Raw genomic sequence first — 26,399 nt, forward strand, 5'->3', positions numbered from 1 at the left:
AAACGGCGACATAAGTGCGACCGTAATAACAACAGATGGACCAAGTCACGACTGTTATGTCTTGTATTGCAATTTTATTTAACTCGGCTAAAACAAAACAAAAATGTTAAGCATGTAAGAAAAGACTCATTAACATGAACACAGTATAGTACACCACGCGGATGTTAAAAGAACACGTCCGCAAAGCCACCCTTTCCAAACGCGCTGTGCCTTCAAGCTCCGCACCCCTCCACAACTTCGCAAAAGTTCTTGCAAAATCCCGATTCCTTTTCCCCGCCATATAAGCCAACACAAACAAGTGTTTCCATCACTGAACGGAACAGAACATGTGGACAGAGACACTCCTTATCCTAATTCCAAATCCCCCCCCAAATAGTACTTTTTTAAACACACTTTACTGGCGCGAGGGACTCGCATGTCTTTCAAACTAAGTGTGAAGATCTCCCCTTAACCCTTGTAGGTCAACATCTGATTGTACTTCATAGTAAAAAAACAAAACAAAAAAAGACTCAACTTGGTGGAAAACAACCAAGCAGATCTTCCCGGTGAGGAACAGTACCAAGGTCATTGAGCTCCCTCTTCACAGGAACACCTACGCTCTAGCAATACACAAATATTATTACTGGTCATCTATTAAAATGCAACTTCGGAACAAGGCACAAACCACACGGATTCGACGGAGATCGCAACATTTCACCTGTCCGATAAGCGGGTGCACAGCGCATTTAACATACGCCTGCCTCTACGATGAAATCCCTCGGCGGCGACGAGTGAAAAACGAAGCCAGGCGACTTCGTTGAGTATGATTGTTGGTCGAGTCCTTTGGTGAGAAATGGTCACATTGCGGCCGTGACCTTTCTGAGCGTGTCTCGTGGTTTCGTACTAAAGTGCAATAGCCTCTTGGTTGGATGTTGAAAAATAAAGTCGTGGATTTTGAGATGAAGTATCAAAAAGTGAATTCAAACCGGTATGTCTTTGCTGCTTTGGCTCCAATACGTTCGAAAGGAATGGGTGCGTTAAAAAAATTACAATTAAAAATCACGTGTCGATCGATGTCAATGTTCCCGGACGCCGCCCGTGTCGTCTTCTGTCTATCTGTTCCCGCAACAATTTGCAGTCTTTTGTCACTTGGCGGCAAAAAGATACCAATTGAACAAATGTAACTTCAAATGTATTGATACTTTAGCCACGCCTCGGAGTGTGTGCTCCATCGCCTCCTAATGGATGTGGTGCACTGAAGATTGGTTTGAAGTTTTGCAACAGCGCCGTGCCATTTGTTTTCGCACGTTCTTTTTCACAGACTTGTGCGGGGTCCGTGAAAAGCTCGTTCAATGAGATTAGTATCAAATTGTTTACAAGGTGTAAAAAATAAAATAAAATGTTGATCTTAATTGTCTGGAAACGTTTTTGTTACTTTAAGGCAAAAAAAAAAAAAGAAGAAAGTAAGCACACGTGAAAGACCGAATGGCACGTTGACATCCTCGAGGACACCCGGCGCGAGACCACGCTAAGAGTTTCGCGGGAAATTGAAAACGAAAAATGACGCCGAGGATGCAGTACGATTGGATGTAACAGTCGGCAAACGAGCCACGCCACATCATTGCACAACAGTAATTTTCGTTCCGCAGAGCTCTGGCAGGCCAAACGGAAACACAGCTGGAGGGGCTTTTTACAGCAGATGCTACACTTATTGCTTGGAATAAACATGAGAAAGAGGATGAATTTTCTTGGCAGACTTTTTTTTTTTGAACCCTCCGCTTCATACAAGAGAAGAGAAATTAAAATATTGAAGAACGAGACGGAGAGGAGCGACACAAAATCCATCTACAGTGTCCGTGCTCAAATCGCATGACGGATGTGGATGTTTTGTTTTTTCCTAGCGAAGAGAGCTACCACGGCTGCTGTCGGACACGCAGCTTCCCTCGCCGAAAAGACAGAAACAAAGAAGATGAAACGATGATGACAATTATGGAGCTACTGTACTTGATATGGCCCGAACGGAATCATTTCTTCTCTCTTTTGTACATATCGAAGTTAAAATAGCATCGGAGGAAGACGAGCTTTGCAGCGTCCGGCAGTGGCGGTGCCGCCCCCTTTGGCATTCATTCACCCTTGTTCATTCGCTCGCACGCACGCTACTGCTATGGCATTACAGGAGGAGGAGTGGGGGGGGGGGGGGGGGGGGGATTTTTCCGTCCCCGTTTCTTCATAAAACATGCTTTTGGATAGAAAAAAAATCACCAGAACAACTTCTGATTTGCTTCTGCACCGATGAACCTTACAGTATCTTTGAAGAGTTCTTCTTTTTGTTGTCCTCATTTTAAGGACAAAAACAGAAAAGGGTTTTTTTGTTTTTGCATAAAGACGTGCGCTTTTCTTTCAGACTGCTGAGTCCTCCAGGACGCGTCAGCAGGAGGGTTGAGGAAATTGTGAGGAGGAGGAGAAGGACGAGGAGGAGGAGGAGGAGTCGCATCTATGCGAGTTGTACAAACGTCACTCAGGACGATGGCGCGCCGCGCCGCCCCGGATCCCCTCTCAGGTATTCGTGATTGCCGTCTTCATTGTCATGGCCGCTGCCGGGTTGCTATCTGGTTCTGGGCGGCTGTATCGTCTCGTTTTAGAGTGAGTGATCCAAATGGGCTTACGCAAGCTTGGATTTGTAGAAGCGGGAATCCGGACCCTCTATGCTGTACTGGACCTGCCCAGTTCCTCCCTGATTGCTGAGGACACACAAGAGCAATACAAAAATGAGCTCAACGCTCGTGAGGCGCTTTCTTAAGCCGCATTTCCACGACACGGCTGTATTTTGAAATGAATGATTTTTGTCCAGATTTTACCTTCAATGAGCTCCTCTTTTAGCTTGGACAGCTCCTTCCGCATCTCATCCATAATGTCCTACAGGAGGACAAAAGAGAAGACCTTTGCATTTCCTTTTACTCCAAATGTGACAACGAGCAAACACGATTGTGACGTTACTGCTGGGTGATGAAGCTTCATTTTCAATCAGACGGCTCGACGAGCGTATAATACGTTGGCCAACCTGTTTCAATCTGTCATAGTCAACAGCTTCCGTTGGCACGCCGTTGGCACTTAAGGATGCAGTCGGTGTCGGGGTAGATTTGGGTCTGAAAGAGGAGAGTGGGAGAGTTCAACTATGTGGGCGGAGGGAGGGGGGGGGGACTCGCGAACTCTGACAGAAACAGGGAGGTCAGAAATCAGCACAGTATTTGGATGCAAATCTAATCAGCAGTACGTCGACCATCGCAAAAAAAAAAAAGACAGCCGGCTGTACTTTGTGACACGATAGCCGAACAGAATCTGAAAATCATTTTGTTTTCGTCATAAAAGATGACATTCGCTAATACGCTATTTAGTCAATTGGAGCGTTTCCTTATTTAGGACTTGAGGTTCCACTGCACTGTAATGCTAAAGAGAGAGGAAGTGAGACAGGAAAGAGACATGCAACAAAAGGAAACGAGTTCGCTGGTGAGTCAGTAATGTTCGGGTGTGGCCGAAGGTCCTTCAAGAATGACAGTAGCAAGTTAAGAAATTCACAGGAATAAATAATGAGCAATTAATGACTCTTAACATGGTGAGCTCCTCCTATTTTCCCCAAATCTCACTCCGAAGCTGAGGCACTCATAGTATAAATATGACCAAAAAGGAAAAAAGAAAAAGATGTGTTAAATTGAAGTGGTTCCAAAACACTGAACTTGCTCCTACACGATGTGTACATACACGCAGACGTGGACTAACACGCACGGCGAAGCGCCCTTATCTTCCTACGAAGGCTGCGAAATAAGGCGCAAAGGGTCAATATTTAGAGGGCGGGTGGACATACGTATGTGACACACGGATGGATTTCCCCGGTTTCGGTTGAGAGGAAAGCAGGCAGAGCAGCAGCATGCAAAAAGAAAAAAAAGTCTCACACTGGCGATGGATTTAGCGATCACGCACACAATGTCATTTTTCCAACCACAGATGAGCACGGCCGGACTGCGAGCGGGTCACGTGAGGTAGTGGCAATGAAAGCGTTTCAAAGTCACTGCCTTCCATTAATACCAACTCCGTGACAAAACGGGGGAAGGACTTTTTAAGAAAAGGAGGGTTGTCAAAACGCTCACAGGTCCCCAGTCTACCTGTTGGAGGAGTCTGTTGCCATGGGATTTCTCCACGGAGAATCTCGTCTGCGTGAGCGGCAGAAAGACCGGCTTAGCCGAGAACGCCGAAGCGTCCGCCTGTACGCCCGCGGCCAAGTCTGGAGAACGGACACCTAAAACTCACTGCCGTTTAGGGATCCCGAGTACGGAAGCCCGGTGGCGTGGAAATGGGAAATCAAGGCTGATTTGCTTCTGTCGGATGTGGCGCCATTTGTGATTTCATTTCAACTTTTATCTATTCGGAAAGGGCCAGTTGAGTGCCTGATTTCTTTTCCGGCGACAAACAAATTAGTAAGACAAACGGCAATGTAAGATTCGCCCGTGTCGGCTCGCGCGGACGGGTGTTCAAGATTTTGCAAAAGCGGGCAGCATTTCTTTCGAGCCGCACCGCAACGAGACCGACTCTGACGGTGACGTGTGGGAACTTGGCGTGGTTGATTGTGAATTTGCACAGCCGTTCGTTTCGGAGACTTTGATGGATTTGTGGATGAGGATCGATCCCCCCAAAAATGAAAATGCTTAAAAAAAAAAGAAAGCCAGATGAGCGCTTTCAACAAACGTAAGCTTTGGTGATGTTAGCAAGCACTGAGCGACGGTGCAGCATGCTGAACCTGCCCAAAGCTGCTTCAGCAATACCATAAGGGGACTTCCTTTTTTCGCGTTCCGAAGCATTTTTGACAATATCTTCTTAAATCAAACAATGCATATCATTAAAAAGAAATTAGCTAGAAACCCCCCCCCGAGCATTATCGCATCAAGTGAGTGCCGGGGGAAAGATACAGTACCTTCCTATAACTGGTGACTTGCTACCATTCATAGTATTGTTGTTTGTTCGTTCCCACGGCTTCCTAGGCATGTCTGGAGGGGAAGTAAGAAACAATGAACACATTATTTCACTATTTTAATTTATATTTATATGTATGTACAGTATATATTTACTGATTTGACTCACCTGGTGTGCTACATGCTGACACCTTGGGGGTCGTTGTCATCTCATTCTCCTCCTTTTGGATAAAAAAAGAGAGTCAAATGTTTCACCCAAAGTCAGAATTTACAGAATGTTTTCAATGTCAGATCTGACTCGACTTACTGATTTCTGATCGGGTTCGGGTGAAGAGCCCTTCTCAGCAATTCTTCTTCTATTAAGGGCAAGAGTAAGAAAGTGGCATGGCTATGGTTTTCTTTCATTTGGTATTTCCAATACAATGCGACAGACGCACAAGTGAACAGAAGCGTAAAGCGTACAAAATTTCAAATTGATTAAAAAAAAGCTCTGCGGTGGTACCTTCTTGCCAATAAGGCGCTCATCTCCTCCATGAGCCCGCCTCCTCCGGGTAGAGGCCCGTTGCCTCTGGAGTCCGATTTGGCCCCCATAGCCCCAGTTGACCCCAACAAGGCTGCTGCCGGAGCCACCCCTGCATCGTCACCCTAGAAACATTTTCCAAATGACTTCCTCTTTTCATAGTTTTGGACATCCGCTTTTACACTTGGACATAAGTGTAAAAAGGTGTCACATATTTGTAGATGTCTAAAAATGTCAATCGTGCCTACCCTTGGCACTTTGCGCAGTTTCGCTCCAGCGAGGGCGGCGGCCAGGCCTGAGACGGGGCGGTCGTCCGCAGGAGAGAGAAGGCCGGCGGGAAGAGGAGGTGCCGGGGGAGGTGTCGGGGCCCCCGGAAGAGGAGGAGGAGGCCCGGGCGGGGACGTAGGGGTCCCACTCGGGGTCAACGTAGGAGGCAGAGGTGGAGGCGGCGGTGGGGGAGGGTGTCCGGACGGCGTTGTGGGCGCGGCGGCCGGGGTGGCGGCCGCCGCAGATGTCGCGGTAGAGCCGGGCGGCAGGGGTGGGGGTGGGGGTGGGGGAGGGGTGGGGGTGGGCGTGGTCGACCCCACTGGCTGCACAACGTCTGTTGGTGGGTGAGCTGGGGGTGGAGAAACAAAGACACAACACTTGACCTTTAGTTGACAATGCAAAATAACATACGTGCATGAAAGCCATCAACAAGGAATATTTGTTGATGGCTATTTATCATTTGGCATTTAGCGCAATCGAATAGGTGAATCGACATGCCATGTGAGTGTTTCAAATCCAGCGAGAGACAGCGGGGAGGGAAGGGAGTAGAAAGTGGACTGAAAGCCTTACCCGGGGGCTGAGGCTGGGGCTGCTCGGAGCACGCCGAATGCAGCTGCTGGCTTTCCGGACTCGCCGCTGCGTCCGAATCGCCGGGGCCCAGAGGGGGGGCGAGGTGCTCGGTGGAAGCAACCGCAGCAACGGAGGGCGCTGCGGAAGGAGAGGGCAAACCGGGAGCATGGGATGAGGAGGGGGGAGACGAGACGCACGGAGAGGAATGGGCCAACGGCGGCGGGGGCGGGCTCGGGCAGGCTACGCCGACAGGGTGGCCGCGTGGCACGGCGGTGACCGGGGAGGGGGCGGGAAACATCGGCGGGCCGTTGGGAGACGGCGAGGGCGGCTTCTGGGTGAGCGGCGACGGGGCGGCGACGGGCAGGAGGGGCCGCGGGCCGGCGGCCTTCCCCGGCGGACTGCTGATCATGACCGGGGGCGACGGCGGCAAGGGAGTGAAACCGTAGGCCGAACACGCCGCGGACCCGGGCACGGCGGCGGGGTCGGGGGCCGGGGCCGGGGCAGGAGGCGGGGCTCGGGCAAAGGCCTGCTGTCTCCTCGGGACGGTGGCGTACTGGGGAAGGACCGGGTGGAAGGCGGAGCCCAGCGAAGTGGCGAACCGGGAGGCCGACTGCCTCAGAGGCGGTGTGGGCGGCGCGGTGGGTGAGGACGAGAGGGCCCCCGCCGCCGGGTGGGACGGTGTGGAGGGAGACGCCGGTGTGGACGAGGTCCTGCCCCGCTCCGCGGGACCGGGGCTGCACAGAGTGCTTTCGAATGCTAGTTGCGCGGACGGACGACAACGCGGGACGGGAGGGAAGCCGCCCGGGGGAGGGAGGAAGGAGGCGTCAGCGGAGAGAGATGGAAGGAGGGTGGGAGAGAGGGGAAAAAGAGAATGGAGCAGATGAAGCAAGAAAGAAAGAAAGAAAAAAAAGCACAGCTCAACCACACTTTGATTCGAGGTTATCGAATGTGTTTCAGCTAGCCGAGGTGATGCGCTTTTGTTAGCGGACAGATGCTGCCCAAATAGCTGAAAGGGCAAGCTCGATCGTGGAATGGGAACAAATTCTAATGTACTGTCCATCCAGCATTAAGCGCGCGCGCGCAAGCGTCAATGATGAATGTTAAAAGCTGATCAAGAAGTGTTAGTAGCAAAGTACATGCGACCATCTCCTGTTGTCATCCTCCAAAAAGAGCAGCCTCATTTTGCATCTTCACTCCACCCCCTTGATCCCAAGGATTTTGCAAGCATTCATGCTAACACGGGGAACAAGCCCCCCCCCCCCCGAGCGTCCCGCCAGCATTTTTCCCTGATGTATTTTTAGCTTGTGAGTAACACCGCTGAACTGTGTCAGCCTTCGCGTGCGGTCATGCGTGCATATGCTAATAGGGCGAAGCTAGCAACCAAGCGTGCCACAACGCCTGACCCTGCAGTCAATTGCAATTAATTTCTTCTTCTGACAAATCGGACGCTAGGCAATCTCATCATCAGTTGATGGTGGATTGCGGCAACAGCGCCGCTGGAATCCGCTGGAGGCGCGTTTGATGACCGTTGACCGCATCCGCGCTGCAAGAATCATCCCACGGCTAATGCGGTGACATCACAAACTACAGAACCCAGGCAGTACCAAATTCATGCGGCGGTGGTCGCACGACAGCGTGTGGTTGTTTGTTTCCCTCACTGGAACGTTAGTAAGTAAGTGAGAAACTAAAACATAACTTGCGCCGTATTACAGCAAACTCTTTTCAACGTTTCAAAGCAAACAGCGGATGCCCAACAGTGGCATGATAGAGTGTCCGCATCTCTCGAAGCAACTCTTCTCCCGACACAATTACACTTCCATCCATACACACACACACACACACCCTGCAAAAAGGCTGTGTTAATCTCCCCCAAATCCACGTCGCCTCCTCCGCAAAACGCTGGCGCAGGCTTAGCACTGGCCGTTAGGGAAAGCTCGTTGGTTTACAGAAGCACAAATGCCGCCGTGCCCTTCGGGGTTAATCAATTGCAATGTCATTTCCGGTAAAGCGACACATTCAATCAATCAATTGGAAAAGGATTCGGGAAAATATTCATGGAATTGCAACAAAGACGTAAAAAACACGATCGAGTGCGGGGAGGGGCGGACCCCCCGCCGGCTAAAAGTGTGCGCTGCGCGTCACTCACCAGCATTGGAGATGCGTCTCCCTCGTTCCCAGTCTCGCTGCTCTCTGTCCAACTGCTCCCGCCGCTCTCGCTCTCGCTCTCGCTCCACCTTCTCCCTCTCCGTCCGCTCGCGCTCCTGCTGCTCCTGACGTTCACGCTCCAGTCGCTCCCTCTCGGCCTGCGCCTCCTTTTCCCGAAGCTCCCTTTCCTTACGCTCTCGCTCTTGACGTTCGCGCTCTTGCGTCTCTCGCTCCAGGCGCTCTCGTTCCTGACGTTCCCGTTCTTGACATTCGCGTTCCAGGCGCTCTCTTTCCACCTCCTTCTGCCTCTGCTGCTCCTGGAGCTGCCTGGATCGACAACGCACGGGACTTTAAATCTAATCGATCGCACCGACTCTCAAATTATAATCAAGGACAGAATGCGGCGTACGCATATCCGCGTTTTAATGTCTCAAAACAAACAAACACGCATTGAAAATGTCAGGTGGAACACAATGAGTGAAAAGAAGTTCATCGCATCGGCGCGGGCCGGCTCGTGACCCTTGTGACCCGCGAGCAACTACTGGTGACATTACATAACATTATTATGATGTAACATTGGCAACCAGGCATGACAGCCACGTTATGCAAGATAAACATTTTGGTGCACAGGAAGTTGGAAGTCTGCAATTGGCACAACGACACCCTCAAAAGAAAAGGCCTCAATTATTTCATATAGATGTGGAGAGAGAGAGAGAGAGAGATGCTAAATAATAACATTTTGCGCAGGATGCAAGCCCATCGGGGTTGGTTGATGTGTGTGTGTGTGTCTGCGCGTATTGGTTGTGTGAGGTTCACGGTTTGGCCGGCAGGTGTCAGCAGAAGGCAGCGCGAGGCAAGCGTGTGACGTGTCGGACGGGCTTGAGGCCAAAACGGAGGCTTGCGACTGCCTCTCTGAAAGTGCAATCTTGCTCGTCGCTGCGGCAGTTGGCTGGCGCACTAACAGACTGCGAGCAGTTTACACGAAAAATAATTTGTGATATGAAAACAATGCGCCTTTCTACGTGGGGATCAAATGACAACGGATGTTATTGAGGTTACTGTGCCCCCCCTCCCCCTTCCATTTGAGGGTTGCATTGAGTGGCAGGATGTTGATTTGGAGTTCCGTCAAGTTTGAGGAGAGACAAAATGCTATGATGAGTGAGAGCGGCGTCTCCCACTGCCAAAAGTTTACAAGCAGGGGCGCGGTTTCATGAAGACTGTCAGAAACGGAAGACCCCCCCCCCACCCCCACCCCAGTATTTGTCACAGCCACTGGAATCAATGAAAAAATGGCACACAGAGGCCCACGCACCGACTAAATCAGCGTCCGTTCATACAAAAACTTCCTACAAAGTTCGAAATATAGAATTGTCTCGCTTTGTTATGGTGAGACCAAGAGTTCTTGATACTTTTGGCCCGTGGAAAAATGTGGAAAAGAGAAAAATGAGCAAAGCTCTCCCTCCGCAACTTGGTGGGAAACATCGGAGGGTTCAACGCTGCGGAAAGCCCTCCGCTCTGTTTAACCGGCGTCTTACTCGCCCCCTGACAAGAGTTGCCGAGGAAACCGTTGCCAATGGAGCGTGGGTGGCGGGGAGGTCGCAATTGCTACGGATGCAAACATGCAACTGGCACGGGTGTTTCTTTCCTCTTGGCAACAACTTTCTACAAACCCCGAAAATGGTCACACCGCATCTTGTTTTTTTGTTTTGTTTTGTTTTTTTGGGGGGCCGACGGAAGCGCCCGCTGCACGTCGAGAACAATAAGGACGAGACATCCTTTCACATCTGAGTCTCCAATAACACCAGAAAAAGATTTGTCGCTTGTTGCTTTTTGGAAAAAGAGTCGCTAGAGGGGTCTGAAAGCTCGCCACACAGTGCGAGAAAGTCGCTAAATCGGCAACACTGCTCTCAAGAGAGTTGTATTTGTCGAGAAGAATCAACTCTAATGGAACGGATCACGATATCGCTCGTTGTGAAGGAAATCCTCAGTTAAGCCATTGCCGATTGCTACAAACACACCCTGTTGTTAGCAATTAAGCGTTTGGCGAGTGCGTCTCCGAGCAACTGAGGCAAAACGGATTGCTGGTTCTAATTAAGGTCATCCGGAGCATGATCGGAGAACTTCCAGGGATCTCGACCGGAGTGGTGCTTTTTGAAAAATGTCGGTCCAACATGAGCTACAGCGCAGGTGGAAATGCTCATTTGCTACGCGGGCTCCACCGGAGTCTGACATGGGAGAGCGTGATGTCATCTTGTTGTTGCCACTGTGGCAACAACGGTGCTAAATCTTCCACGACACTCAAGTCTGGCAGAATCTGTTGGCCAGCTGGACTCGGTGGCCTGCCCGGTTGTCTCGGAGCAGCGCGAAAAGTCAACCGAGTGCATACGAGCGCAGATGGACCATATGGACCCACTTCGGCCCGAGGTTCTCGTTAGCATCCCATACGCCAACGCTCTCTCCGTGTGGCGTGTGCGCCCTACAAACAAAACACCCCATATGTTATCCGAGCCAAAAGCAAACGCGCGGTAGTTAGAGTGAGCGTTAGCGGAAGCATTCGCCAGCAGCCGAACGCTCGCTAGTTGACTGGAAATACGGGATGGATTTGACATCCGACAGATTTTGTTTTCCGATGACTTCATCTTCTCTTTCATTCAACACATTGACGCGCCCCCTCACCAATAGGCTTCGCTCACCCCTCCAACACTCCCACGTGCCGCGTAGCTATTTATACCGCAGCCCATTATTTGCAGCTCGTGTCTTTTTAATCCGAGGGTAGCGCCGCGGAATTCTCCACCGGTGGTTTATCTTTCCACTCTTGGCCTTTCATTTATGTGCTCATACGTGAGATAAATATGTCAGTCTGACATTCGGTCACCCTTGGAGGGTCAGCATCTTCGGCCTCGAAAAGGAGGATTAGAGCCGAGTGCGGTGGGAAGCGGGTTGAGAAGAGTGGAGGAATTGTCACCTTTTTTTTGGACTCAACGCAAACCTCATAGCGTTGTTGTTTCGCTCCGATCGAGCCTCGTTCTGCCCGACGGAGCTTCCCCAACAAAACTCAACTCGAGTGCATTTCGAGAGCACTTTCAAATAACCGAGCAAAGCACTGTATACAAGGAGCAAAAATAATTCATACGACAACAAACGATTCATGAGGAAGACGGTAGAAGGCACAAAAAGCAGACAAACGAAAAACCAAGTCTCATGCGAAGGGATGCCAGAGTAGGAGTTATGCCATCCCTCTTTTGATTTTCAGTCAAGAAGCGAGCGGCAGCAGCAGCAGCATCGTGGCCCAGCTGGAGACACTTCATGGAGGATTCAACTCTCCTTGAAAGTAAAAGTCATTAGCTAATTTCATATAGCCTAGCATCGCAAGTTAGAATGAAATGTCATCCTGGCCAAAAGTACCGACTCATACGTCTACTTTCACCTTTTTAGGGCATCCGTGCATTTGGAGAAATGGAACTGCTGGTAAATGTGTGAAGAGCGACCCCAAGTGGCCCAAAGGATATCGGCCGCATACGGCGTATGCGGCGATGGTGGGGAAGAGAAAGGATGAAACTTTCAAATTAGGGTCACTATTTTGCGCATTTTGTTCATTGCGGGCAGGGGTGATCAACCAAACAAAGCACTGTACACGGAGCTAAAAGGGGGGTGGGGGGGTCAATCTACCGATCTACTTTGTCTTAACTGCTAAAACTAGGTTGTAATTTGTCATACAAATGACGGCTATTTTGCCAAAGGGGGCGGAAAAAAAAAATTGCTCGGGACTGTAATTTGTCACAGATGTTCTTTGCGAGTCAGAAAATACAAACAATATGCTGTTAACTAGCTCCAAGTCTGCCGTTGAAAATGTTGATTGCTTCCAACTTCTTCTCATTTCGGGGGAAAGAAAAGGGCCGACTGTCAACATTTGAGCGTTTCTTCCCTTGGCACTTTCTCTGCCGTCGCGGCTGATTGTCTGAGCGTCCGATCCATCAGAAACTGATGGATCGGACGCGCATGTGTACACGTGCGAGAAAGAGACGGAATGGAAAGCAGACCGTATTATGAGACGCACATACTGTACTGTAACCTCCGAGCAGTTGACCTAAAAAAAAAAAAGCCACACCACTGAGTCACACTTGAAGAATGCATTACTACCGAGGCATGTCATAGTATTAGTTATGATTAGGTTTGCATGGGGGGGGGGGGGGGACCAGGCCGCTTACACTTGTGGAGTTAATATTAGCCTGATTGTAGCGGGGCTGTGACATCATTCAACGACTAATTAACGGGGCAATATTGGGCCAGAGTCTGATGACTTGTGTACATCTGAGTGTCCATATGGCGCGCGGGGGGGTCACGCTCGGTCTCATTTGAACGGTCTTCACCTCGCAGCGGAAATCTGAAATCTGAACAATGAGAATCCTGGATTTGAAGAGTCCGCTCGATCGCGTGGAAGCGATCGCTAATGAATCGGGCCTCGAAGCAAAGAAAACAAGGAGCGCGGGCTTGCGTTTGTGTGGGACAGAACGTCGGCACGAGAGGGTGAATTTCAGAAAGAAGGAAACGGGGGGGGGGGGCGACAAAAAGGACAAGAAACATAATCTGAGGGGGGGGGGGGGCGCTTTACCTTCTTCGAAGGTCGATTTCCTCCGGCGTGGGGCCATTCTGAACATGAGGTGACTGCCTGGGCAACGTGGCACCTGTCGAGAGCAAAACACAGATGAATAAAAGCTATGCGCGTGTGTGAGGAAAGCCCCAGGACCGACACCACTTGCACTGTACGCCGCTGTCTCTACGAATGCAAAATAGTAACGGACATCATGGGGCGGAAGCTTTGCCGGTGAATTGGAATCGATTCTGGATATTGGCACGGAGGTTTAAGTTTGGGAAAGCTTCCATAATGTAACCATAAATGCCGTTTCCACAAGTAGCGGTCAGATCCCGAATCGGGTCGATAAAAACAAAGAGAGAAAAGGAATACAAGATGGTCAGTACGCATACATGCGGGCAGCGGTAGCGTGGGCCTCTTCCGGCGGCAAACGTAGCTCCACGGTCCACGCGGGGTCCCGCCTGAGCCGCCGCTACGTCTCCGCGCAAATTCCATCCCGCCGCTGCTAGCGCCGCTCGCTAGGCCGGCAGCTCCGGCGCATTCCTGGGAGCTGGCGTACAGAACCCGCAGCTGAGCCATCAATTTCCCGTGTGACCTCGGGTTGCCCGCCACCAAAATATTAGCCCCAACCCCCGAAAAAAAAAAAATTCTCTTCATAGAGGATCAAGCGGATGATGCCAAAGGCGATGCACACCGTGCTCCATTCTCTGTTTGCGGACCATTAAAGATGACGCACAAGCGCCGGGTGCGGCTACTGTGTCGTCAAGCCCACCCATCGTCTCAGGCACGTTTGAATATGTGCCGCTGCGGGAGACAATGCAGGGATGGCCGCGTAAGGGCTGACAAAAAAAATCTAATAAAACGGGCTCGCGGACCAAAGCGAGATTTGAAAGGATTCAACAAATTCATCTTCAGGAGAGCCAAGTATTTATATATATATATATATAAAAAAAATGGATGAGTTGGTCAGTGGATGCGATACCGATGCCGTCAGTGAACACTTTTAGCCGGGCAACAGCCAGCCCAATTCAAGCCGCGTCGCTCAACAGGCCAGGCGCACCTTTTAAAGGCACGCGCGCGCACACACGCAACGTCACAGATACTGCGGTGAAGAGCGTGAAGTGTGACGACGCCAAGTGGCCAAAAATAACGCCCGCGCTTCACACGCTCATTGTGTCGGATTTCGGCGTAAGGCTTTAACACGCGCAGAAATAACGACACGGCACCCGCGTGCCTTTTGAAAAAAAAAGAAAAAAAAAGGCCAAGATGGAAAGATCGACTTTCATGTCCATCGTCACTTAGTGACGCGCGTTTCATCGAAGCGCGAAGCCAAGGTCTGTCCGCGAGCGAGGCAAACGCCCCCGGTTACAAGCACGTTTACTCACTTTGGAGGTCGATTTGAGCGCGACTCATCTTTTGATGGTCTTCGGAGAATCTCTGAAGTGTCGCGACGGCAGGCGTGACGAGATTTTTAGGCGGTGTCCGTTGACAACAAGTGGCAACGGTCACCGCCGATTAAAAAGAAGACGGCTTGACTTCCGACTCGTCTGTCTCCGTCTGTATGCGTGCGTGTTGTCTCCTAATATCAGTTTGCTCACATGCTATCATGACCCAAACCCTAAAAATGTTGACTCCGTGCTTTCAAGCACATGACCTGTAAAATAAAACGAGGAGGCTGTTTCAATGATCTCGAGGAGGCTTCTCTGCCTCGGGTTTCGACCCCCCCCCCTCCATTTGCTAAATGGAGTAGCGCTGTCAGAGACCGTGAGGCTACGCGAGGACTGCGCCAGTCATAAAGCGAGGCCGATGTGTGTACCGCCACTCGGGGGAATATTTGTCACACCTTTCCGTTGAGCTCCGAATAGCACAATGCTTCAAACGTCTGATGGGCAGGCTCTTACCGTGAGGTCATCCCCATGTCGGGACTAAAAGAAAGTCAGCACGCCAAAAAGAGGACCGTTAAAGCCATCGAGAATTTCGCGGCAACGCGTTGATTTTCCCCGCCTTAGCACCGAGATTCCTCTTCCTAGGCTTCAGGAACTCCAAAACACAATCGGTGGGCCGTGACAAAGGTGGCGCTCGGGAACAAGCGCGACGACGATTGCCGGCGGCATAAAAAAAAAAAAAAAAAAACAACAACTCGGAGCCGATGGAGTTGAAAAGCTTTGGACGCTACCTGTCTCCTGGGAGTTGAGCACCTCCAGAGCATGCATCATGGCGCTGGCGAAGACGTTGGCGTCCTCCTTGCTGCCAAAGTTCAGGCCGTAGACCTGTCGAGCGTCTCGCCACTGGTGGAAGGTCTGCGTGGCCTGGTTGTACTTCAGTCCCTTGGGAATGGCGCAGTTGATCACCACCTGCAGAGGGAAGGAGATGGACAGATTGAGGCGCTAATGCTAGCTGGGTAAAGTTGCGCAAGCGTCGCTATTCTCCTGCGCTTGAAGAATTCTCAATGGACTCTTTCAATTTCGATTCATCGCAAAAGGTGACACGGATCAAATCTGATGGCGAGCCGCGATGAGATTGGGTTGGAACGTTGCGCGGGACAGTGCCGGCAAGTTGCGGGCCCGCAGCCACGAAGGAAGGCCTCAAGCTACTGCGGCGAGTTGTCCGTTTTTGCCTCTGCCGGCGGGAGACCGACGTGTCGAGAGCTGATTTTGTTTGGCATCGGCAAGTACACAAACGCTGGCGGTTCTTGTCATTTTTCATCCGATAAAGCGGGAATACCCAGAAAAGATGTGGAGTGCTTCATCTCTGTGGCATCTTGCGTTGCCCGACTAATCAGAGGGGGAATTCAAAATATTCCCCAACAGCGGTGAGGATAATTTGACAGGGCCCCCCAAGGTTGGTCGAGATTTTAGAAAACTAATGGAAAAAAGAAAGCAGCAGCACAAGGTTTGGAAAGAAAAAAAATCGGAATCCTCGGATTCAAGGAACTCCTGGCTAGATCGTAGGCGCCTTTGTGTTTTGCGCTCATCGTCTTTCAACAGAGGAAACGGCATCGGCGTGCTTTACGAGGAGATGGAAACGTACGACTTGAAATGTTCCCCACAGCCTTTTTTTAATTGGGGAAAATATCAAATGCAACTCATCTCGGGGGGGGATGCAGCAGAGAAGCACGAGCTCGCGCTTACCACAGAATTCCCAAGCCGTGAAGTCATCCGGCAACGGAGCAAACTCTCGGCCGCAGTACATTTCGATACGCCATATTTGGTACCGGATCCGCACTGACCTGATGATCTTGGATCTTGCGGCCCACCACGCGGAAGGCGTTGTTTCCCGTGTGGTGGTAAATGTGGACTCTGCTGAAGCCGGTCGAGCCGCCCGCCGGCACCCACTTCTTGTTGGCGTCGTCGTACACCATCACAGCAGCTCGTGCCTGGCAGATACTCTGTTCGCTGCAGGTAGGAGAGACGCAAAACTCAAAACGTCACGCGCGATTTCCGGCCACGATCTTCCACGGCTTTCCGAGAGCGCCGTCTCCAAAAAGAATTCATACGACGACGACGGAATGAAGAAGGAAGACGGTCGAAAGCACAGGACCAGTCCGACCGCAAACCGAGTCTCCCGCTGGGTCAAAAGCCGAAGAACGAAAAGGGCTCCGCTTTTTGAAACGCGCTTAAGACGGTCAAGAAAGCAAAGACAAATTGTTTGTGTCGTTCACATACATCCTTAGATTTCTGTTCAAGGGGTTACGGCAAATAGATTTCGGGGGTGGCCAACAGCCCCCTCTCTCTCACAGAATAGATCCGGCTCTGCATTTTTCATCGATGGCAACGGTGAAAGCTTTCAGCCGGCGAGTCTCCGCTGTGAGAGTCGCCCATTTCCCACAATGGAAAGCGAAAGAAGCAAAGTGAGGGTGAGGACGGAGCACAGAAGTGCGGTCGGTCGGCTTTGGCGAAGAGGAAGCGCCGGAAGAGCAGAAGAGCTCAGGGGAGGGTCCCCGAGACATCCGCGTCCTTCCTCTTTTGCGGCTCGACCTTTTCCGGTTGACTCCCTGCGGCTCTCGGCGTTCCGACGCTCCTTGCCCGGATCCCAAGACGGCTGCACCGTCGCAGCTAAAACCTGATAAATCGTACGGGCATTTTTCAGAGCGCTTCAATGATGAGGTGTGCAGAAGTAAAAAAAGGAAGACTTTTATTTCTTGCTCGTACGGCCGCCGCCTCATATTGATGTTTTTAACAAAGGACACCAAGGTTGCTACTTTTTTTTTTTCTTCATCCATTGAGACGTTTGCTGAGGAGCCGCGAGAAAATACCCTCCAACCATCACTATGAGTCATCTCAACCAGATGGTGGGAGGAGAAAAAAAAAAGAGATGCGACAATGTGGCGCGATCGTGGGAAAAACACTTGAGGTGTCGCAAAGGTGCCATCGTCGCAAGCGGCTAAATAGAGTGGCCACGATGAGCGCTGCGAGATGCGCAGCCATGGCGTGGGACAAGGCGCAGCTCTTCCAGTGACCGGGGGGCTGGGGGGGGCAGGAATACCAAAACCTTTTTTGACCAAAGATCCACTTCTCAAGCAACCAAATTCCCACGATTGACCCGTCACCGCCGGCGCACGCCCGCCACGATGAGTCAACGAAATAGAAAACTAAAGTCGATCCAGGAACTCGGGAGTCATTTTCAACGGTCAGTTCGCGACTGAATTCCAGTCACGAGCGATCCCGTGCGTAGCCCGAGCGCTGCTTCTTTTTTTTCCCCCCCGGACCAGAATTCTCTGCGGGCGGCTACAGCAGATCGAGAAGGAGCGAGTACGTCTACGTGAGGAGACCACACCGGCCGCCCCCGAAACAAAGTCGAGGAGCAAGCACACAAAGGTGTCGGGTCACAGTTAACGATGCGGCGGCACCGGGCGCGTCGCGGGTGTCGCCAAAGCGGCAGATTTAACGAGAGACGGGGACAGGGAGCACATTGAGCGCAAGAGAGGCCTGGACCGCAAAAGACTGCACTCCTTGTGCCTCCAAACAAGCAACTCCAAGTTGGTTGGAGAGCGCAGGCCAAAGGGGAGGGGGGGGGGGGGGGTGCTGTCGTGACCTCGGCCTAGAGGCGTCGGCATTTCTTTGAGCCGTGCGCCGCACGCAGCCGCCAAGTCAGAAAAAGTATGGGCGCAGCGCACATGCGTTGACCGGATGGCTTTGATACTGTAAACATCGCGAGTTTGTCGTACGAGTCGCAAACGTCCGTTCAAGGAGACGCGGCCAGCCGCCCATGCCGTCGAACCCAAAAAGAAAGAGACGAACGTCCTGAGCAAACCGGAGCGGGTGCCGCAGGGGGCGAAAAGAGCAAAGTTGACAGTTGGCACGGCGCGGTCCGCAACTAAGTCCTTCTCTCTCTCTCTCTCTGCGACTACGTCGAAGCAAGAGCATCGCAACGCGAACGCACAACGACACAAAACAAGAGCGAGTCATCGGGAAAGCGGCGCGGCCGACGGCTACCTACCGATGGATTTCCATTTCGGACGGCGCCGCGCATCTTTCATTGAGGACGAAAATGGAGGATTTGCAACGTGCATGTGCATGCATCTGCATGACTCGGCACGCGGCTTCGCTCACCGACAACCTTCCGCCAGCCCCGCTTCCTTTCAAAGAGCCTAGAAATCCCCCCCCACCCCCCAATCGTCTCCCCGTCTTAGCAAGACCTTCCCTTTTCTTTTGTCAATTTCCTTCCCCCGAGCAAACGGTTGTCCTCTTTGCCGTATCTCAGTGACGGTCGAGCCCGTCTCGCGGGGGATCTAGCAAAAGCCACGGACGCTATCAAGGGGATTCCTTACTCATTCATACGCGCCATGTCAGCAAGTGAGAAAGGGAGCGAGCCGTCGAAATAGTCGGCGGTGCTTTTCCCATGGCGGCGGCGGCGGCGGCGGCGCCCGCCGACAAGCGGAGTTCATTCAGTTCCGGCTTCCTCGCTGCAGCCGCAAGACGGGTCGGGTATCCAGGCAACAGGCTCTTGCGCTCTCGGGGCTCCGTGACAGAGGCTGTGGGAAAGCTGCTGTCGGGGGGGTGGGGTGGGGTGGGGGGGGGACACCCCCCCACCCCCCGGCACAACCATATAGCCCGCTTTGGCTGAGCTGTGGAAGGTTGGCCGTTGGCAGGGGGTGGGGGGGGGGGGGGAGCGGATGTCCCTCTCTTCTGCCGAGGCCAACTCACACGGCTCGCACGTGATGTCTTTCATCTGTCGGCGGCTCCCTCCCCTTTTGCTCTCTTCGCTTATCAGCGTGACTCTCCGCATGCGCTATTTGGAGCCCGCCAGACGCCCACCTAACTCTGCTGCCTCTCTCGCTCTCGCTCTCGCTCGCGGGGAGAGATAAAAGTGTTAAGTAAGTTCGGGAGACCATCAAGAATGTTTGACGACGGCAGAACAAAGACGGCCCACACGGCATGTGAAACGCGCCCTGCCGACTTTCCAACTTGGCATCGGTGCCCGCAATGCGTGCACCTCCAAATGTTTCTTGAAGATGTTGCAAGTCTTCTACTGGTTGCTATGCCGACATTTGCGCTTGCTTGGGAAATTGCTCTGCAGCGCAAGTCAAAAGAAACCGCTGGCACCGGCATATCTTAGCGCCGAGCCGCTTTGGGCTTTTCTAAACATTGCATTTGGGCCCTGAGCTTACGCTTATATGCTTTTAAAAAAAAAAAAGGCTTTCCAAAATGGCGCTATTTGTCCTTCTTTTCACAGCTGAATGAGGCACTCCATAAATGGCTCCAGTTCTTGAGCAACATATTCATGTGCACCACCGTGCCATGTTTTCGGGGGGGGGTGCACGCGATCACGCAGACACGGGAGAGGCTACGAACGCAAACGGTCCGACACGTGCACGTCCATCGATTTATAATGACAGGACTGCGAGGGGAAACTGTCCCAAACGCCGCTGGCGTCTGACAACAAAGCTCGAGGATGGCTACGCGCGCGCTCTGCTTTTTTTTTTCTCTCCAAGGCAGTAAAAGACTTGAAGGGCACGCCACTATGCCGAAATGAGCGCCTTCAACACCGTCCAGAATGTGGGAACGAGGGAGACAACGGGAGAAGAACATGCCCTCCTGAACGCCGTCATGTCAGATGGCAAACGCGACGTGAAGAGAACGCGATACGGAAAACCGAAGGGAATCCGACAGACGTGCGATGGAAGCAAAAGAATGAGCAGTTGCTCATTTGCATTAGACAGGAGCGACACGACACCCCCCCCCCCAAAAAAAAACAATCTGCTTTCATACGGCTGTTCAAAGAGGGCAAGTGGGCTGTCATATCTGAAGTCGTTTTGCAAGCGCGTTTCAAAGACGTTTTATGAAGACTCCGACGGCCTGTGAAACTCGATGGCTTTCATCCAGCGCCGTCAAAGCATCTCGGAGGGAAGAGCGGGACGACACCCTTTGATCGGCGGTAGCCGACCCCCACCGCCGAAACGCAGACGTCTGAGGAACAAGTAGGTTCCGTCTCAAGTGGCAAACGGGTGCCCCGAAAGCAGAAGGCGACGACACGAGGCGGCAAAGCGATTGTCCCGGCGCAACGGCTGCTGCGTCGAGGCGCCGCCTCGTTCATTTCAGATTTGATCCCGACATCCGATCAGAAGTCCGACGGAGCGGCCGGAAACTTACGAGTCACGAGTCATCTTGGCAACGACGACGGGTGAATCCGGCACCCGCGAGCGGCAAGAAAATTCGGTGGCGGCGAGTATTTGTTCGGACGGGTCTCGTCTCCACTTTCCCCACAGACTGCGTGGGAGGTTGGGGGACTGACGACTGACTGGCAGGAGGGGCGGGGGGGGGGTGACCGAGGCTTAGACCGACTGACCGTAGGGGGGGGGGGGGGACACCCACCCACCCAGCCAGGCTGCCAGCTGAAGCCTACACGCACCCACATTCGCTCACCTCACTGAAGCCCGGGCTAAAAGTGGAATGGGGAGGTGGGGTGGGGGAGGGGGGGATCAGCGAGCAGCCGCAACTGGTGTACTGCTAGGGGCTGTGAAATTCTTCTGTCGAACGGATCGCTCCTCTTCACCCAAAATAGATATTGCGACCTGCAGGATTATCTGGGGGGGGGGGGGGGGGGGGGATTTGGAGGGAGCCACCAGTCCAAATTCTGTCCATTCCAACCAGATGATCGTGTCTTTTAGAACTGAAGGAAATAAGTGATGACGCCAGCGACCTGCAAAGTGGTTTAGGTGAAGCCCCCCCCCAACCCCCCAACACTCTATCAACCTCTAACACTCTTCAGTCAAGCGGTCAATCAAGTCCCATTTATTCCTCTAGCACTTGATCACAAACAGACTCAAAGGGCTTCACATGGCCACACGACATCCCCTCACCTTAACCCCCCCAGGAAGGGCAACAAAAAGCTCCTAAAACCCCATCTGGGGAAAAAAAAAAGGGAAACCTTGAGAAGGGGCCGCAGATGGGACAATCCCTCTTTCGGGAAGACCGGCCTGCATTGCATGCCGAAAAGAGAACGAAATCCCCCGTGCGTGAATCTCCGCAGCCGGCTGCGGTTGGAGAGAATTTATCAAGCAGCTCGAAGCCGCTCGTGTCGTCCCCGGGCGAAGAGCGACGGCAGCTGAACACGACAAGCTACACTTTATCTCACCAAGTGCGGCGTGACTCAGGCGCCTTAAATCTCTGTCGTTTGATGGGAAGACTAATGTGGGGGGGCTGAAGGGAGGGAACAAAAGAGAGAAGGTGGACAGCCCGAGTGAAATTATCTTCATCTTTAGCGGACTTGAAGAAGAAGCGACGTTGCCGTTGACCAACGGTGAACAATCGTTAGCATAGCGCTGCCCAATATATCGCTAGCACAAAAGCACCGCAGCACCTCGCCATCCAAAATTTTCAATTACTTTCACGCCATCGCCCAGATCGGGAGCGTTTCTCCCCCCCCCCCCCCCCCCAAAAAAAAAGAGGCCGCGTGTCCCTGCTTCAAGATGTTCAGTAGTCGCGCGTCCGAAACATGCGACACAAACAAAAGCCGGAAGAGAATACTGCCTCAGCCAAGGGCGAAACTCTTACTGGGTAGGGGCAAATGGTTGATGGGGGGGGGGGGGGGCAGAGCGGGAGATGGCGGAAGGTAATTTGGGAGTCTCGACCCGAGTCAAAAGAACAGGCGCACGCAACGCAGCTGCCGGGGACGAGAGCAGACAGATGGACAGACGGAGCAGCCGCCTGTTTTGGAACGCCCGTTCATAGATTTGACACCCCCAGAAGATTCGCTCGCAAATGGCAACCGTGTCATGGCCGAGCCAGAAATGACGCTTTTTTTTTTTGGAAAGATAGAAACCTCATCTCGTCATTATCCCAAAAGCCGTTCCACGTCATTCCCAAAACAAACGATGGCCAACTGTAATTCAAACGGTGGACTCAGACGGGCTTAGGCAGGCCAGTTGTGTTTATTAAAAAAAAGGCAACATGCTTTTCATTTGTTGGCAGTCATTCCTGGACCGAGAGGACGGCAGTGAATGTAAGAGGAAGCGCCGAGCATCTGGTTTGGACCGGATTACCGCGCAGGGAGACGGAGCGCCGCACAAAGCCCGGCCGGCGGCCTTTGGCCCATCGGGATGCCGAAAGGCGGGACGAGCCGCCGTTGCCGACGTCCTCTACAGCGCCGACTCGGACGAGACGGTGATCCCGAACAACCGACAAACAGCCTGCCGACCTTCTCAAGTGTCAAAGTGGGGTCACCTGGCGGTTCAAAGTTTCACGCCGGCTGCTCAAAGCCGCGCGTAGGCTGAAAGAAAGCATTGAAGCGGAGACCTCTTGAAAGTTTCATGAGGGGCTCATTTTCTTGACTGCAGCGAGTCCCGAGAACAAGTTTGACTCGAATCAAACAGAAAGTAGGAGAAAGGACGACGGGACGTGATCAGTCATCGATACGGCAAATTTCCTTTCCTCTTGTTTGACTCTCAAGGAGCAATTCCATCTGCTCGCCGAAGAAAGACCCTTTCCATCGGGAAACGGATGATTTCATTCTTCCGCCTCCTACCCTCTCCTTCCGTAAGCCGGCGATGAAAGCCAAATAGATGCGGAAAATTCTCGCCGCGCCGTAGCTGCCGTGAGCCGGCTGCAAAACGCTCCCTTAGCCAGCCCAAATGAATTATTCAGCACGCGCGCGCGCGGCGCGGCGCTTGTCGGCGCGGCGACGGGGCGGCGCCGCGTGCCTTGCTTGGAAAAAAAACATTTTCTCAATCGCTCCCGTCGTCAACTGACAGGCCTCTTTGAGAGAACACTCAGCACTTTTTCAGACACTTTGACAGGGGAGGCTTGACCGATACATTGGGGGGGGGGGGGGGGCGACATCGGTCTGAAGGGACGGGTCGCATCTCTCCGTACGCCGTCGGCCGGCGTCAGTTGATTTCGCTACTTGAGTCGTATAAGGACAACCAAGTGGTTGAACCTCGCTTGCGTCATCTCACGCGAGCCGACGATGGATTTTGGGAACGCGCGAAGAGAGCCGAGGTGTCGACGGTGACGAGCGACGGCCGCTCGCTCCGTCTCGGGCTCCGTCGGGCAACTTTTCCGTTTGCGAGCTGCGCCTGGCCTTCGTCTAGACGCTCCGCTGCAAGTTCGCAGCATTCCATCCTTTCATTCCCGCGACGTGATGTCAGTGGCAGGAACTTACCAAAGCGAGGACGCCCGCTCGCAGGTTCAACAAACAAACCCTTCCGTCAATCACACGTGAACCGAAGGACATATTTCGAGCTGGGTAAACATCGCTTTCTATCGGCGCCGCAGTCACACTCGTGCGCTTGTTACCACGTGGCTGATGTATCGGAGGGGGGGGGGGGGGGGGGGGGGTTGTCATGTCGCGGGCCGCCGAAAATGGACGGCGCGCCCCCGGCCCGCAGATGGGACGCCGCTCGGTTCAAGCTCTCGCAAGGAAACTTTCCGGCCCCGAAACGAAGGCATCGAATGGATTTGATTGGCATTCCCGAAATGGCCTGACGAGCGCCTCCGTTCCATCCGACGGCTCGACTGGTCGCAGGCCAACTCAAAGTGGCGAGTTGCGACGCGGCGCGCCAAGGGGTCTCGGCTTCTGTCCTTTGTCCGCAGTCGTCAAGGCCCGTCGCCGTGACTCTTCGCACTCGGCCGACCCCGACGAGGTCGCTTATCTCCCTCGCCTCGACAAGCCCGCATCGGCGCGACGTGCGCCTTGACACATTGCAGGCAAATCAACTGACAGCCACCGTTTGTTTCCGCTCATTATTCCGGCCCGAGCTCGGCCGAACGTTGCGTGCGGCTTGAAGGTCGGTCCGGGAATTTGCGGTTTTCTGTCTGCGGATTCGTCACAAGCCACATCCGAATCGCTCGGCCGCATCGCTGTTCAATTCTTCAATCAATGAACCTTTTGAAGGGACGTTCGTAAGCCGCGGCGCCGCCGTATCTGTCCCGGCCGCTCGGTACAACACGGCAACAGTTCATCACAACGAGAACCGAATGCCGCTCGGCGGGCCTTTTTTCACTCGAGACTCAAGTCGAGCGCAAGCGGGGGAGAGTCGAAACAAAACGTTAAGCGGGGCCGCGCGGCCCATCTGCCGCTCGGCGTCCCGCATGACTCAGCTGCGGGCAGCCGAGTCTGCCATTCATACGGACACTTTACACGCCAGACACAGATGCCCTAAAATACCACCGCCGCCATCTGGATGCAGATCCGCCCCTTTCAAACAAAGCAAAAAAAAAAAAAAAAAAAAGCAAGGAGAAAAGCTTGTTTACAAGGCAATTCTTCTCTGCTGTCATGTTGTTTTTCAGTGATGTCAGCAGATGCACTTCCAATAGGCAAACGTTTCAAAAGCTCATCTATCAGAAGGAATACCAAGAAGATGGGAAAACAACCACGAAGACACTTCCGTTGTTTTCATGCCGCAATGTGCACGGCGAGCTGCTCCTCAGCAACAACTAAAGCTTTTGTTCACTTCAGCTTGGCCTACAGCTGGATTCACTTACTGCATTTCTTTAAAAAAAAAAAGAAGGGAAAAATCTGAAGAAGAAGCCTTTATCCACTCTGCATGTCTCCTTGTTTAAGACAAATCCACAATGGGTTTTCTCCCAGGTTTAAAAATCAATCAATCAATCAATCAAAATTGCACACTTGTCCTGAAGTTGTTCGGGAACGAAATGAAATGAAGCGGGCGGTTTCTTGCGGTTTGGGATTCTTGTTGCTCTTCCAAAAGACAGCCGGCTTCGGGGTCTTCGTGTTCACAGACAAGCGGCGCATCTCAGTTTGCCACAAAACGATCAACTGATCGCATGTTAAGTGGAGAATCCCATTTGCACTTCGCCGAGTGTCCGACTCCGTCCCATTGGTGAGCTTCTCTCATTCGGGTCAGAATGTTGCCGACGTTATGCACATGTTTGTCTCCTTTGACAATCCTTCCTTCTTTCAGTGGACATTTTGGCTGTGCGCACACACACACACACACACACACACACAAAACGCTCGGATGCACTCATTTCACTCGGTTTGACCGTGTCTCTGTGCGACTCGTGTGTGTCCGTCTAACGTTGCACGAAATACACCGCACCCCATCATAATCCCTCCCGTGCTGTGTGAGAGTAGGAGCAGAAAACGCCACACGCGCCATTCCAAAAGACAAAATGCTGCACAAGCAAGTTAGCGTCGGACAAGGCAGTCGGCGGTCACAAAGCCGACACCGCTACATGAGCCCATCTTAAAAAACAGCCTCGCGGGAACGGCCCTCGGTGGAGGTTCTGGAATCTCATTGACATTCAGACTAACTTCAGGGAGCCGTTGTTTGCGAAATCCGCACGCCGAGCTCGTTTGCACTGTCCGTGGGCCGAATGCTGCTCCCAACTTCCATCACGTTGTCGCACGGCACCGAAAGATTCGTCAGCATGTTGTATTGAACACAAAGTGGCGCTTACCTCATGGTCAAAGTGTTGTCCCGTCGACTATTTCACACACAGGCTGGGATTTCGATGACGTGTTGAATTGTTTGGTAGTTTTCAGCAAAGTTCACGGTTCAAGGGTGCAAGGCGAAGAGGTGAATGGGACGGGGCGGCGGGTCGGGAGCTTTTCAATTTGTCCAAGAGCCGATAAAAGTAAAAAAGAAAGAAAAAAAACCCAAATCGAAGTCCGCAGCGGTCAAATGCTACATGGTCTTTTGTTGCTCCACTTCTGGTGACGGCTCACTGAAAGTGGGAAAGAAGGAAATCGCAGTTTGTCGGGGTTTCGTGACGTACTTGGAGACGTGATACGGCGCTTCGCCGCCCGGATGGCAGTCAGCTCCAGCTCAGCTCAGCTCAGTGGCTTCCCTGGAACGAGTGATGCGTTCGGCGACACGCCGTAAACTTGACCATCAATTTTGCGTTTCACTTCGGCCATACCGTTTTAAATTCCCTTCAAAAGCATGTTGATAACA

At 52.5% G+C, this 26,399-nt stretch overlaps 1 protein-coding gene across 6 annotated transcripts; it reads right to left on the reverse strand.

Moving 5' to 3' along the window:
* Nucleotides 1-54: 54 nt before the first annotated feature.
* Nucleotides 55-26,264, reverse strand: enah (ENAH actin regulator). 6 transcript variants are annotated; one of them, XM_086100277.1, is made up of 14 exons: nt 25,903-26,264; nt 16,269-16,434; nt 15,216-15,393; nt 13,058-13,130; nt 8,447-8,772; nt 6,301-7,056; nt 5,712-6,079; nt 5,446-5,588; nt 5,251-5,299; nt 5,113-5,164; nt 4,946-5,018; nt 3,041-3,125; nt 2,838-2,895; nt 55-2,720 (listed from the first exon to the last, which is right to left on the reverse strand). In XM_086100277.1, exons 1-14 carry the CDS (start codon nt 25,905-25,907, stop codon nt 2,683-2,685), a joined length of 2,370 nt encoding a protein of 789 aa, XP_085956403.1. In that variant the 5' UTR covers nt 25,908-26,264; the 3' UTR covers nt 55-2,682. The 6 variants fall into 6 exon arrangements, with proteins under 6 accessions (XP_085956403.1, XP_085956402.1, XP_085956401.1 ...); XM_086100276.1 differs by lacking the exon at nt 25,903-26,264 and adding an exon at nt 20,632-20,746; XM_086100275.1 differs by lacking the exon at nt 25,903-26,264 and adding an exon at nt 18,810-19,027.
* Between the last annotated feature and the right edge of the window lie 135 nt (nt 26,265-26,399).

Source organism: Hippocampus guttulatus, chromosome 20 (assembly GCF_054856545.1).
Source record: "Hippocampus guttulatus isolate MCC_2025c chromosome 20, RoL_Hgut_1.0, whole genome shotgun sequence".
Taxonomy (NCBI): Eukaryota; Metazoa; Chordata; class Actinopteri; order Syngnathiformes; family Syngnathidae; genus Hippocampus; species Hippocampus guttulatus.